Source organism: Heteronotia binoei, chromosome 3 (assembly GCF_032191835.1).
Source record: "Heteronotia binoei isolate CCM8104 ecotype False Entrance Well chromosome 3, APGP_CSIRO_Hbin_v1, whole genome shotgun sequence".
NCBI classification, from domain to species: Eukaryota; Metazoa; Chordata; class Lepidosauria; order Squamata; family Gekkonidae; genus Heteronotia; species Heteronotia binoei.
Window position 1 is genome coordinate 149,278,225 of NC_083225.1, and position 15,878 is coordinate 149,294,102.

Genomic DNA, 15,878 nt, shown 5'->3' on the forward strand with positions numbered 1-15,878 from the left:
CCAGATAATCCCATTTAAACTTAAGTATCCAGCCATTCCCATTCTCACCCCAGTCTAATACCTTGGAGCCGCCCCAGGCAGCATTGCAGCTTGGAAATTTCCAGGTTCACCGGACTAAGGTGAAGTTCATTGGCCCAAACTGGCATCCAATTAGGTGTCAGCAAGGGACTCACCATTGGCTCTGCTAATGTCCAGCCTTCATGGTCGTCACAGAGCCTCCCCTTGCTCCTCCCCAAGACCTCCCAGCCCCTGAGGGTCTAAGGGGGTCTATTTAACCTCTGACCCAACTCCACTCATGTGTGCATCTAACAGTATCCCAGTTCCGCTGTCTAGATCCATCCCCAATTCTGGCCACAGTTTTGGGTCCATTTCCCCTGTCCTCTTAAGTCGCCATTGGAACCTTCCTGGAAGTCTATGATGGTAAATATCGCCCTGTCTGTTTATCCATATATGTTCCCCTATCGATCTATCTATATTTCCTAGACCTGTGTGAATGTGTGATTGTTTTGTATTTTGTCTTGTGTGAAAGAACTATTATTCCAAATAAATTACAATTGGTTTTTATTAAATTAGAGTCCATTTTATTGAGCATTCACTCTCTGGATGATTGAGCCTGGTATACATTTGGTAAAAAGATTCCTATTAAAGCCGGGTGTCCATCAAACTAATTCCCCAACCTCGTCTTGAGGGCATTTCGGCTTACACCTGAATCCAAAATGAACAATTTCAAAGCTGAATGGGGTTATGTTGGACTCCATCATGCAGTATCCATCATCATGAGAAAGGCAGTGATCTCCAGTTGCCAAGAAAGTGCACCCCAGTTCTTTTTTAAGATAAGGCTACCGACTCTACGTTATGCAGCTCAAAGAAAATTAGTAAAATTAGTAAAAGGAAGTGCTATTATCTTCCCCATCCCAACAAGAAACTTAAAGGGAGTAGGCTAGCTGTGAATGTCTAAAAGGGCAATTAGACTGAAACTGGTAACTCCATGAAACAATGAAACTCACTAGTTTTAAGCCAAATAAAAAGGCTTTGGAATGGCCAGATATTTTGGGTCCAGTAGCAACAAAATATTCAGTTACCTGAGTAGTTATATCCAGAACTTTTTTTTGTAGAAAAAGTCCAGCATAAAATCATTTACATATTATGCCACACCCCTGACATCACCATTATTTCACACAGGTTTTTATAAGAAAAGCCCAGCAGGAACTCATTTGCATATTAAGCCACACACCCCTGATGCCAAGCCAGCCAGAACTGTGCATTCCTGCTAAAAAAAAAAGCCCTGGTTATATCCACAAAATTGGTCCATCTTTCACATGGAGGGATATATTCCTACATCTTGACACAGTATAGTGGTCAGAATGTTGGACTAGGATCTGGAATCCCCACACTTCTGGAAGACCTTCGACCAGTCTTCCAGCCTAGCCTGCCTCCACAGGGTGGTTGTTGTGAAGATAAAATGGAGGACGTGAGAATAATACTGTTAAGTAATTTTGGATCCCCAATATAGAGAAAAATAACAAACAGTAATACTGCCCAGAGTAAAATAAGGTAGCTGCATTTGTACTTGCTTCAATGTCCCAGTATGCCTTTCCGTAACACAAGTTCTTTGTACTATGTAAGTAGGTAAGAAATAATTTGTTGACTACATGGATGAAGTATAAGAACTATGGTGATGAAAGAAAACCATTATGGATAGTGCCAGCAGAAGTGATAAAAATAACAGCTGAGGAAAAATGGCTGTCATACAATCAACTATTAAAAATACAAAGTGGCAAAATAGAACTGAAAACTGCTGTGGAGTTGAATAACAAATACGATTGGTTTCAAATGCAACAAATAAAGAGTTTGGTGGAAAACGATATTAAAACTGGAGGAATAAGACAAGAGCAAACAGAAATGGAAAAAGTTCTGCTTGGAGATAATGAAAAATTAATTTCAAAAACTTATAAATTACTTTTAAAATGGTCTACAGAAGATGAAGTAGTGAAATCTCAAATGATTAAATGGGCAATAAATGTAAATAAAGAAATACAGATGGATACATGGGAATATTTATGGAAGAACTCTATGAAACTTTCAACATGTCAGAGTATTAAAGAGGACTGTTTTAAAATGATGTATAGGTGGTATACGACTCCTAAAAAATTGGCAAAGATGAATAACAAGATGCCAGACAGATGTTGGAAATGTAAAAAACATGAAGGTTCTTTCTACCATATGCGGTGGACTTGTGGAAGAGTGAAAAAGTACTGGCAGAAGATCCAACAAGAAATTTCTTGGATCTTGGGATATGAGTTCAAGAAAGCTGCAGAGACTTTTCTGTTGGGATTACAAATGGAAAAATTTTCAAAAGAAGATAGAACTATAATTTGGTACTTGCTTTCAGCTGCTAGAACACTAAATGCGTAGTTATGGAAGCAAGAAAAAATACCAGAAAAATGGGATTGGATTGTAAAAGTTATGACATGGAGTGAGATGGACAAATTAACAAGAACTTTAAGAGACTATGATTTAGAAGAGTTTAAAAGGGAGTGGAAAAAAATTAGAAGTTATGTAGAAGATGAGTGGAAAGTAAAAGGACAATGGACGATTTTTGATAATGATTAAACTTTAAAAGAAAGAAGAATATTAATTTTAGTTCTTAGGAATTAAAGGTATCTTTTAATGTTAGTATTTTGAGTAAATAACACTGGCGGGGGTCAAGTAACGGGGGGAGAAGTGATTAGAAAGAAGCATATGGAATTGATGAAAAGAAGTTATTAATGGAAATCGTTACCATATGTTATCAATAAAGAGAGAAAAATAACAAACAGTAATACTGCCCAGAGCAAAATAAGGTAGCTGCATTTGTACTTGCTTCAATGTCCCAGTATGCCTTTCTGTAACACAAGTTCTTTGTACTATGTAAGCAGGTAGAGTGAATCAGACAGAGGTTTTATGGCACAGCAACATCTGTAATATTCTGTATAACACATGCCATCTCAGCCAGCTGTCTGAGTTGCTAGTTAATGCACACAATTTTTTCCTCTGCCACCAAGTTAGTGGTATTTGTTCCTATGGTCTTAAAACAGCCATTCTCCCAAAAACATTTTGCACAAGGCACAGTTCCAACTAACCCCAACAAGCATTACCGTTTTAAAATGTGAACTGCAGTTATAGTGAGCACCATGCCTTCCAACCAGAGTCTTTGTGAACAGTGAGAGAAGAAACTGCCTCTAGCCACTACAGTTTAGCCAACATGGTTATGCAAGGGGGTAATTATTTCTACTGTACTGCAAGGCTACATGAATCTAATTTTTTAAAAAAACAAAAGAAGACTTTAAAAACGCATCAGAGATTTTACAACTATAAAGGGATGGGGGCACTTCATATTACAGTTTGTCTGTATGAACATTCATACAACAAAATTAGTTAGAACTTAAGAATGAAAGAAATTTGGATCCTAGATGCAAGTGTTCATATTTGCCATCATTTATCAAGAGCATACAGCCAGCCACACATTCTCTGTGAATTAGTTCCTATCAGTAAACAGAAACACAAAAGCTGCCTTCCACTGCAGCAGACTTTTGGTCTGTCAAGGTCAGTACAGTCTGTTCTGAATGACAATAGGTTTCTGGGGCCTCCAATAAAGGTCTGTCAACTCACTATTTCATTTTAACTGGAGATGAAAGGGACTAAACCTGGGAAACATCTGTATGCAAAGCAGATGCTCTACCACCAAACCAGAGTTCACCTTGAAAAACAGCCATAGCCAGCTGCTATGGCTTTAATCAAAATAAGATTTTAATACTCTTGTATATTTAGTGCTACAAAAATTACTGGGGTATGGGGAGAGTTTTTCATGAAAGCTTTCAGGTGCAACAAGTTTTGGGTTTGGGGCCATCAAGTCACAGCTGGCATATGGTGATCCCATAGGGTTTTCAAGGCAAGAGACATTCAGAGGTGGTTTGCCATTGCCTGCCTCTGCACAACAACGCTAGACTTTCCTTGGTGTTCTTCCATTCAAATACTAACCAGGCTGACCCTGCTTAGCTTCTGAGATCTGATGATACCAGGCTATCCAGGTCAGGATGCAGAAACATACACATCCCTTTAACTAACAAAGGAGGCCCTGCAAAAATAAGGGACAACATTTGTCCACTTGGAACAGGCCAATGCCAATTCATAAAAAGAACTTCTCTCAATTTTACTTGATAGTTAGTGCTATTACACTCATTATGTGATCCCTGATTGGTTAGTCACTGTTCCACGGAAGGGATTTTTTAACAAATGGTGCCAAAGCAGCTATAGATTTAAAATGAAATAGGCAAACAAGGAGAGGGTGTAATTGAGTGACCATTTTGTGGTAATCAGATTAATACAGGTAAATGTTCAGTGCAGTACTCATGCTAATGTCCTTCTTAATATCTAACCAAGGAGAGGATGTACCGTAAGTAACTAAGGCAAGTTATCCATTTCCTGAAGATTCTGAAACCCTCATCCAAAAGGTATGAAAATGAATATGCACCTAGTAAACAACTGATTAAAAACAAGAGGCTGTGGCAGCACCTATCAGCTTTAATCACTTCCTCAAAGCCATTAGCCCAAATTATTATCAAAGCAGGCCTAGCAACAACTGTTTTTAACATTAAACATACATGCTGGGGCACATATTCTAGAATGTTTCTCAAGGCAGGCCACTAATATGTTAATAATCCATGCAGAAAATGCTGCTAGTTAATCCCCTCCACAAAGAACCAACAGTTCCAAAAATTCACTTATTAAAATCTGCCTGTAAGACCAACATCTATTTACTAATAATGAAGTCAGCCAGATCTGAGAATACTTAGATCCAGTGACTGCAGGTGTGAACAGACAAGTTCTGTCAGTAAAAGGCAAGGGAGGCGGCAGGGCCCTTTCCAGGCCTGGTTCTAGGGTTGTGAGCTCTAGGGTTGGGAAACTGCCACAGGTTTTGTGACTGAGCCTTGAGGAGGGGAGAGAAGAGGCCTCCATGGATATAATGCCATAGAGTTCACCCTCCAGAGTAGCCACTTTCATCAGGGAGACAGATCTCTCTGGGTTAGCAATTCCATATTAGGAAATACCTGAAGATCTGCAGGAGTGGATCCTGAGGAGGATGGGGTTTGAGGAGGGGAGGGACCTCATAACCATGTTGCCATAAACTCTGTCCTCCAAAGCAGCCATTTCCTTCACGGGAACTAGTGTCGCCAAACTTCAGGTGGGCAATAGCAATTGGTGAGTACACCGTGAAAAACTATAACAAAACAAACAATGGAACTGATAAACAAACCAATAAAGAGTCAATTTAAATTACAAACGATGCTGTTTTTAATCTGTTCTTAATGAAGTGTATATATAAAGTTCATAAAGATTAAATACTAAGACAAGTCCACAAATCCAAACTAAAACATTCAAATTAAGAAACTATAATTTAAAAAATGAGGAAACCCAGTATAACAGGTATAACTAAAAGCAAATAAAACATTGTGCAAATATAAGCAACACTGAATCCAGTCCTCCAATAGACAATCTTGTAATGAATATTAATCAATTTTTATAAATCACAACATAGCCACAGGGTATGTTGAAATATTGTTGCAATGGACCATAAATTATTGTTCTTCTGATGTTATGTCTTTTTGATGAAGCTGGATGCACCATTGCTACATGCTTTGTGAAACATACGTACATGAAAGATTAATACATGCTGTGCTTAAGAAACATTTATTAATATCTATTACAAGATTGTCTGTTGGAGGATTGGATTCAGCGTTGCTTATATTTGCACAGTGTTTTATTTGCTTGTGGTTATGCTTAATTCCAATATAAACAAGTCAGGAAATACAGGTAATCTTCAAAATATCTCTTCAATCCAAACCACTTGAAATCCTCATTAGCATAACTTGCTGATACATAGTTAATAGCACTCTGCAGCCAATTCAAGGGCTTGTGGACTTGTCTTAGTATCTAATCTTTATGAAGTTTATACACTTCATTAAGAATAGATTAAGCACACAACTTAGTTTGTAATTTAAACTGACTCTTGGTTTGTTTATCAAGTACAGGGTTTATTTTGTTTTGATATAACCTTCAGGTGAGGGCAGGAGATCACTTAGAATTACAATTTATCTCCAGATGACAAAAAGCAGTTTCCCTGGAGAAAATGCCTGCTTTGGAGGGTAGAGACTGCAGCATTATACCTTGCTGGGATTGTTTCCCTCACCAAACCTCACCTCCCAAGACTCCACCCCCCAAACCTTCAGGAATTTCCCAACCTGAAGCTGGCAACCCTAAAGAGAAGAGAACAGAGGAAGCTGCCTTGAGCCTGCTTCAGCAGGGAGGGCGGGATATAAATCCAATAAAATAAATAAATTGGTTATAGGGCCTTTCAGGAAAGAGAAAGAGGAAATAGTGGAGGAGAGGTAAACGAGATACCTCCCGCAAGTCCTTGAGGATTTCCGTTTGTCTCATCAACCTTCCCTGAGACATGTCATATACCTTGCTGCCTGAACAGCTAGAGAGCTGAGTGATATTTTTATTTCAAAAAAAGAAGGTAAAATCAGGTCACAGCACAAAATATTATGCTTAAACAACACAATGCAACCTCTTTGGTGAAAGCAGTCTCAAATCTAATACCACTTCACTCCTAAACGGTGCTTTGACTGAATTCTTAAAACAAAGCAGCAAGCTCTTTGGAAAAGAAAGCACAGAAAGTAGACTAGTTTTTATTCCTTTTTATTCCTTAGTAAAGACACAAGAAAATACAACAATTCTAGTGAGTGCAGAAATCATGCAGACACCAGTAGCCCAATGATGAGAAAACAACTCCTATATGCTTTCTTCACCCTATTCCATTTATTGTATGGAATCCTTAAGTTGGAAAGAATAGCCTGGGAAAGAGGCTGGAAAAGGCAGACAAGGTGACTGGCTTAGTTTCTCATTTCACACCAAGTGGAGTCACCCAGCTGACTCAATACAAAAGCACCAGAGAGGGGCTGAGTAGCCAAACCTCCTCCAGCACCTCCACTTCCAGCAGCTAAGTAGACATACACATACTGGAAGGGAGAAAACAGCAGAGCTCTTGCAAGTGGAGTAGTTTTGAAACCCATAACAAATCAGAGATCTATATGCCCCATTCCTTCTTTGCCCCCAGACACCATCACCTAGTATATCAATATTGTGGACCTTTTGCATATTGCTAAGATGTACTTAGTGGGTATCCACTTGATAGCATAGTTGTGCTTTCAATTCAGTTGTGTAGTAGGGGCATCCTTTCACCAGTAAGCACAGCATTTCCCCCACCACAAACAGAAATTAAAATTTCCCTCAGAACTGTCAGGAACTGAGCAGGCTGACAAATGCAGCACTGACAAAAGAAGCCAACATGTAAGAACCAACACCCACTGATCTGGTGTTGCAAATATAAGTGAAAGCACCAGGGGGCGAATGGAGAAACAAGATGACACAAGAAAAGGAGACAGACAAGTGGAGGAAGGGAAGTAACATCTGTTTAAGCAAGACTGCCCCAGGCTGCTGTAACACCCAACTCAAATTCCCACAGGACTGGGGAACAAGATGCTTCAGTCTACACACAACAGTTCTCTAGAAAAGGACTTCCATGCAAGTGTGTTTGATGGGCTAACATTAATTCGTTGGAATGTTAAACAGCTTTCAGCAACAGCCTAAAAAAAAACCCTTAAAACAAAAGGGTATCTTTTAGCCAAAGAGCAGACTTTCAAGTAATTACTAATGCAGCTAACACCAAAAAGTTTCCTCTGTGCTAAAACACTCATTGCAAGGTTCCTTACATCTTGCAAACTCATTCAGGTACATCCACAAGCAACTAAATCTGCCTTTTGTTTGTGACCCAGCCATACTTTCTAGGTCACACTTGCTCTCTGTATCTTTGCTCTCTTTCTGTTTAGGAGCATATCATTTCTAGCCTCACCACCAACTACAAAGGATGCCTACAGCTCTCATTTGCCAATAACAATTACTTCTCTTAACAAGCTGGAGGTTTGCAATGACTTAATCAGTATAATCAGTTTGCTTGTCTCCTGAAAGGTACTTGCTCCAGCTGGCAACAGGAGCTCACTGACACAAGAATGCCACTGAAGCAATTAGATACCTGAAAAGATCAAAAATTCAAGTTAAAAATCAGCCAGTTGACCTGAGGCACAAGTAGAAAGGTACAGCAGGCTGTGAGTGTCAATTAAGCAGGCCGAGGGCTCTCCATACAATGGCAAGTGTTGTAGCAACCCTTTTCCCCAAAACAGCAGTGCTCCTTACCTGCTGCTCTGCAGGATGCTCTTCTACATTTAGGGGAACCTTTGATTCAACATCTTCCCACCCAGGAACCCTCTTTAAGGCAGGATCATCCCGGACGACCGCTCCATTTTTACAATCTACAACCTTCATTTCCTTACTGACCTGGGTGCTTGAGAGATGGTGAAAGAAAAGGCTTTTGTGCGGCATGGGTAGAAACCAAGCCATTGCAAAGGCAACAGATACGGAGGTGAGAGACACCACATTCAAACTGAACAGAGACCAGCCAGCCACGGACACAAGGACTTGTCCTGAGACAGAGCCCACTGTATAACCTACAAGGGCAGCACTTCGACAGTAGCTGGTGACCTTCTGGTACAAGGCCAGGTCCACAATGCTATAGATATAGGAATAATAGGCAATCTCTGTTGCAGTCGCCACTCCATAGAAGAATTCCAGGAACTGAATAGCCAGCAGTCCTTTGGCATAGAGCAGCATAAACCATGTCACTATAAGGCTGAGTCCTTGCAGGAGAATTACAGGTTTGTATCTGAGATAGTCTGTGGCCAGGAAGACAGGGAACAGCAGCACCAAGTAAGAGTAAGTCCATACTGGATAGATCTCATTGAACACCTGAAAGAGAAAAAAAATATGTCATGACTGTTCTCCATCCAAAATTAATCTTTTTAGACTGAAAGTTCTTTCTCTCACCCACACACCTTTCTTTTAAACAAATATTTAGCTACCACCACCTATAAAGGTTGTATTATCAGAATTAATGAGGGTCCTTAGGTCTTAATAAGTGCCAAACTAGATGTCAAAGTGGCCACAGGGCCAACCCATGACCACCAACACCATTTTAGAGGAGAACTTAGCCTCTTAAAAACTGCCATGAGGGCTCGATCCTGATAGGCTTGCAGCTGAGTGGTAACTGGCAATCAATAAGATTTAAAACTATGGAATCACTCACAGGTGATTAGAACAAAATATTCATCACAGATGACTGTTTTAATTTTTATTCCTCCTAGACCTTTGCATAATCAGATGATCAAGAAAGTATGCAGAGAGAAGCGGTGAGCAACAGACAGCAAAACTGGTAGGACTGGTTTGTCAAAATCTTATCACAAGATCTTGCTCCTATCTGTCACAGCCATCATTTTCAAGAACTGTATTTAATAAATTCAGTGAACTGCTTAATATCAGAACAGGATGCTTGTCTATTTCATTATCAATCCCTATGAATAGTAGTACTATAACTATCCATTTAAAACATTTTCAGAACCAGGAATAATGTAAGAATTATTTCCAAGTTCTACTTCATGATCTCTAGGTAAGTTTCTCTGAGATATAGCTATTTACACCTTGCATCTTCCTCCCAAAATGTCATTCCTGGATTCTTTCCAGTTCTACACAGAATTTCTTCAGCCCAATTTGAAATACTTGGAATCAAAGACATGTAGAATGTTGTGCCAGAATTACTGTGAAAGTACCCAGAACAGACTCCTAAATTGATCTTTGAATTTCCTGAAGATTAAAAAAGCAATCATTAACTGTTTCAACCACTTACTTTGTTTTCTCACTAACTGCAACCAATGTTCTCTCTAAGCTGCAGAGTCTTGTGAGCAAAAATTCTACTTCGTGAGCTACCGGTATTAAAGTTGTGAGCTACTGGTATTGAAGTTATGAGCTACTGCATCCCGCATTGGCAATGGAGGCCCAGATAGCAGCCACTGCGAAATCCACTTTTTTTCACCTTAGGCGGACACAACAGTTGGTCTCCTTCCTTGAGCGCAGTGACCTAGCAACTGTGATCTATGCAACGGTCACCTTGAGACTAGACTACTGCAATGTCCTCTACATGGGGCTGCCCTTGTCTTGTATCCAGAAACTGCAGTTGGTGCAGAATGCGGCAGCCAGGCTGTTATTGGGTCTCTCTATACGAGAGCACATACAGCCAAGGCTGCGGGAACTGCACTGGCTGCCAATAGTATTCCGGATTCGCTACAAGGTGCTGGTTATCACCTTTAAAGACCTATATGGCCAAGGACCTGTCTACCTTAGGGACCATCTCTCCCCACATGTTCCCCAGAGGGTACTCAGATCTGGATCACAGAATTTACTGTCAATCCCCAGACCAAGGGAGGCGAGACTGAAGGCTACGAGAGAGAGAGAGAGCCTTCTCAATTGCGGCCCCCCACTGGTGGAACCAACCTCCAGAATAAGGGCCTTGAGGGACCTTGTTCAGTTCTGCAAGGCCTGTAAAACAGCCTTATTTCAACGCCTTTAGCGGATGTAGATGCCCAACATCACTGAACTTAATGAAATCAACACTAGCACCAAAATTGTTTTAAATCGTTTTAAACTGTTTTAATATTACTCAATTAGTATTAATTAATTGTTAAAATTTCAATTGTTTATTTACTGTTTTATTGTTTTGGTTTGACTGTTGTTAGCTGCCCTGAGCCTGCTTTGGCGGGGAGGGCGGGATATAAATCCAAGAAATAAATAAATACATAAATCAACTAGTTTGCTCTGGAACCATTTCTCCTGAGCTAAGACAAAAATGTGTGAGCTGGAGGCTAAAAATCCATGAGCTAGCTCACGCTAACTTAGCTTAGAAGGAACACTGACCACAACATCTTACATACAAAAAGAGTGTTTATTTAACAATATTATGCAAAATAAAATATGAAATAAGGTGGGATCTGTGTAAATTGCCCAGTTTCATAATCTGAGATGGAAGATTCAGACCTGGCGCTAAAGTATTGTGCCTAAGGAGATATGAAACATCTGTGATGGCACTTTCACACATTAAAATATTGTGTTCTGTTGCAGTCGTAAAGGGATGAATATATTGTCTAGTATTGTTGAATACAAACAGATGGAAGGCCCAATTTCAATTTCCCAAACAGCAGATACAAAGGGACAATCCTATTTTCCCTTGCCCCCAAATATGTTACATTTGAATTAACTATCATCACTGCTTCAATATGGTGTGCAGCACCTTCCATACTTGTATGCGTATCTTCTAATGTGCAACATTATCCTGTCTTCATTTATATGGAAGAAAATCCTACATATTTCAGTGGGACTCTGAAATATGTATACAGTGGCCATCAAATATACAAGTAATGGAAGGAAGGGGGCAGATAACTTGATTATGTGGTTCATTGCTCTCAAGATGTTTAATAACTAGTGTATTGAGGTTCCGCTGGCTGCATTCAAGAACCCAAAGTGCCTGATAATGCCCCACAGCCTATTTTGATACTACAGATTATTCTCGGTCCCCAGACCATTCCCGTGATGCAAACACATGCCCAAGGAAATGTGTAAAATACTGCTCTTTGAGTTAGGTTGTGGCTAGTAATATCCTACTGCAAAATCCTGACGCAGTCATATTGAGTTTTTTTATATATTTGGAATTGAGAAGTTAAATGAATTTTTCCAAACTATTTTGAAATTCCATGAAACGATTGCGGTGGATTTGGACTAAAGCAGCGGTGGCCAATGGTAGCTCTCCAGATTTTTTTTGCCTACAACTCCCATCAGCCCCAGCCATTGGCTATGCTGGCTGGGGCTGATGGGAGTCATAGGCAAAAAACAACTGGAGAACTACCGTTGGCCATCCCTGGACTAAAGCAATCCCAGACTCAAATCCCTATTATGTCACTGTCTCACAAAGAAATAATTTATACTGACCAGTGTTGTTGTAAAGAAGCACTCTAAACTCTCTGAAGTGTATTATTGATACTCTAAATTAATGACACTATAAAGCATATGTTTATGTAATGAAGCTTAATGTATTATGTAAACAAGGTTAATCACTCCACTTTTCCTTTAAATAAATACATAAATTTATACCCAGATTTTCTCCCTAATGGAGACCCAAAGCAACTTACACAGTTATTCCCTCCTCTATTTTACCCTCACAACAACAATCCTGTGAGGTAGGTCAGGCCATGAGAAAGGAGGACTGGCCCAAGAACACCAGATAGTTTCTGTGGAAGAATGGGGATTTGAGCACCAGGAACTCCTAGATCATAATCCAACACTCATATCAGTGCACCAAACTGGAGCTCAGGACAACATGGAGGGAGTCTGTCTCCATTTTATCTTCCCAGCCAAACAGCTTCACCCAAGAGAACTTCAAACCTACACAGAAATTTGAATCCAGATTTTCCTTGTCTTAGACCAGGGGTATCAAACTCATTTGTTATGAGGGCTGAATCTAACATAAATGAGACATTGTTGGGCCAGGCCATATCAGGCCAGGCCGTGTGTCTTTCTTTTTAAGAGTAGGTGGTAGAGGTATAAACTTTATAAAGGGCACAAACACAATTAAAGATTTTTAAAAACATGCTTAAAACATTAGCTACTCATTGAACTTCAAGATATTTTCTTTGTATTTCTCCCATGGGTTCCAGGGAACTGGGCAAAGGAAGCTCTGGCTCTTTCATTCCTTCCCCAGGGGGCTAGGAGGGGGGATGAGCTTCAGGCAATAGAAGGAAGAGAGGCTTGGCTCAGAAGCTCTGCTGTGTGACTGAGAGAGCCTGGCAAAGCAAGCTCTCCCTTCCCCCCTTCCTCCCCAAGGGAGGAGCCTCAGCCCATGGAGAAAATAGAGGCTTTGCTCTGTAGCGCCTGTGTGATTGAGCAAGCCTTACAAAGCAAACTGTGATGCAGAAGGGGGCAAGAGAGAGGGAGAAGGAAGCAGATGACAGCCAGCTGCTCGGGGGCCTGATAGGCGCCTTCTGGGGGCCAGATTAGGCCCCCAGGCTGCATGTTTGACACCTCTGTCTTAGATGATTAATTGTTTAACATTACATTCACCATAATTATTACAATTACACTATATTGATTCTTTAAAAGGATAAAATATCAGTGTTTGACAAGATATCTTGAGTTGGAACTTATCAAAGGCTTCCTGGACAGGTGTCTATTCAATTTGCTTTTGGAATCTTTCTAGGCAACAGAAGCCAGAACCGTCTGAGGCAGCTCATATAATAATAACAACAACAACAACATTTAATTTATACCCCGCCCTCCTCGCTGAAGCAGGCTCAGGGCGGCTCACAACATAATATAAAATACAAAGGTTACAGAATAAAACAATAATCTAAACATTATAGTTTCCTTAAAATTCCCTTAAAACCATCTAATATCCTCATTCTATTAGTCAACTTAAAGGAGGCTCATGTGCTGGAGAGCCAATTTGGTGTAGTGGTTAAGTGTGCGGACTCTTATCTGGGAGAACCGGGTTTGACTCCCCACTCCTCCACTTGCACCTGCTAGCATGGCCTTGAGTCAGCCATAGCTCTGGCAGAGGTTGCCCTTGAAAGGGCAGCTGCTGTGAGAGCCCTCTCCAGCCCCACCCACCTCACAGGGTGTCTGTTGTGGGGGAGGAAGGTAAAGGAGATTGTGAGCTGCTCTGAGACTCTTCGGAGTGGAGGGCAGAATATAAATCCAATATCATCTTTTCAGTAGCTTTTTGGTGGTTATTCAGAGTAAGGGTCTGTCCTGAAACACCATTTGCTCACTGTCACCACCATCCAGCATACGCACACGTCTAAAACACCGCTTTGTAAAATTAAACTGCCCAATGAGGATATTTAGGGAATTCCTAAGATCACTCACTATTTTGTCTCACTTTAATGAGTCCTATATATATGACACTTCCATTCCCTCCCTCCCCAAAGTAGCTATCTTTGTCCTATTTGACTTACTTTTACGAAACGGACTCCTTTCCAGTGATTAAGAGGGACAGCACCCGGCACATGTTCAAAGGCACTCTTTTCCGTTATCGCTACTACTACTCCCTACGTTCAATGTTTGAGTCCTTCCACGGAGCATCGAACCTACCAATGTTAAGGCAAGTCTAAACAAAAGGAGCCTCCTTTCTACTGGCGGTCAAAAATGGGGCGAGGGGGCTGGTATGAGAGTCGTACCTGAGTCTCGGTGAGATTCTTGTCCGGGCCCAAGAGGTAAGGGGTCAGGAAGGGCTCCGAAGGACGCAAGTTGGCGAAGAAGCCGTAGAAGCACAGCACGGCGGTAGGCAGCGCCCAGCAACAACCGCGAGGAGCCAGCCCCAGGCGTCGAGGCAGCAGCACCCGGGACCCGAGCCCGCCTGCAACGTCCTGCGTTTCCATCCGACGAGCCCCGGGACGGGGCGGCTCTCTGCCTCGGCCGCTCTCCGAGGAGCCGACCGACCCACGAGATGCTCCTCCGGGCTAGAAGCGCGAGCCACCACGGCAGCCCACGTTCCCAAAGGCACCTCTGCACTGCCGGCCGTCTCAGAGCGTGCTAACCCGCCTTCTCGCCCCATTGGTTGGCTGAGGAGCCTATCTCTATCGCACGCCCAGACCAACCCACAGCTCTAGTTTCCGGTCTGTCGACAAAGGCAGTGCGAAGTCGTTTGCGCGTCTCTTCCTTCCGGTGTTGTTTAGCAAATATATTTTACGGTTCGATAAGGGGGAAATTGCGGTTGCCTTGCGTGCCGAGAATGGAGCGCAAGGCGCAAATTCATGGAGCAGTTTGCGTGGGGTGAAGAGACCAGCCGCTTGCCCCGAAAGAAGGGTTGTCCCTCTTGCAGTACTGGACAGTCTTTCGGCTTCCTTGTTTGTAATTTTAGATCATGTAGCTTAGTATCAGAGCAACTGCTTCGCATGCAGAAAGGCCTATATAAGGCAAAAGAAAAAGAAAAACTGCGAATTCAGAGTTCTCTAGATACGTGTTCGAAAAGATGAAGAGTCCAGTAGCACCTTCAAAACTAATACATTTGTGGCAAGGTACTATAATGCTATAGCGGTGTTACTAACTCCCAAATTGGGAAATCCTGTAGATTTTGGAGTGGAGCCTAGGGATGGTAGGGTTTGGAGGGGGATTTCAGTGGTATATAATTTCAGAATGCACCCTCTGGAGCAGCCGTATTCTGCAAGGGAACTGCTCTTTAGTCTGGAAATCAGTTAAGTCTGGTTGATCTGCAATTTTCCCAAGAAGATCCTATAAAATGAGGGCATTTTGTAGATGGGGATTGGCTTTGGCAGTTTCCCTGTTGTTGGAGCTGCTGATCTAGTATGACTACCACATTACAGGTTTCCCTATATTTTCCTTTTAGTCCTATGGCAGCAGCCATTCCATCCCCACCCCCATTGTACACACCAAAAACTTTTCCAATTAAAAAAAATGGTGATTGACCATCATTACACCTTTATAATGTAATATTAAAATAACTCTGACCCCCTTTGTTATGGAGATATAAGAGAAAAGGCACATATTCACAAGACAGTTACTTTAAAACAGTAAAAGGTAAGATTTTGGAGAACTGGGAAGAAGAATGTTTATTATGCTAAAGCAATATTTAATTGTGGATTAAGTATACCCTTTGGTGGTGGGAGAATGGCTGCCACAGGACACTGAGGCAGGAGAAATTATGCCACATTGGACCAGGAAAATCCATACAGGAGACCCCACACACACACACTCTTTATTGTGATCTTTCCCAAAACGTCACAACAAGACAAGTTTGAGAAGGATTACAGGAAACAAGCAAAATCAACATGACCCTGTAGAAGCAGGAAAAAAGTGCTTCCAAGATGTGACAAACCACCCAT

The 15,878-nt window shown here is 41.4% G+C and overlaps 1 protein-coding gene across 2 annotated transcripts in view; it reads right to left on the reverse strand.

Annotated features, from left to right (window-relative positions):
* SLC19A2 (solute carrier family 19 member 2) overlaps positions 1–14,614 on the reverse strand; it is a 30,745-nt gene extending 16,131 nt beyond the window's left edge. Inside the window, exons 1-2 of one of the 2 annotated variants that reach the window (XM_060234619.1) lie at positions 14,214–14,614; positions 8,296–8,904 (exon numbers count right to left, since the gene is read on the reverse strand). In XM_060234619.1, coding sequence (XP_060090602.1) covers positions 8,296–8,904; positions 14,214–14,414 — 810 coding nt within the window. In that variant the 5' untranslated portion in view covers positions 14,415–14,614. The remainder of the gene's footprint in view (positions 1–8,295; positions 8,905–14,213) is intronic. The other variant, XM_060234620.1, reaches the window with a different exon arrangement.
* Between the last annotated feature and the right edge of the window lie 1,264 nt (positions 14,615–15,878).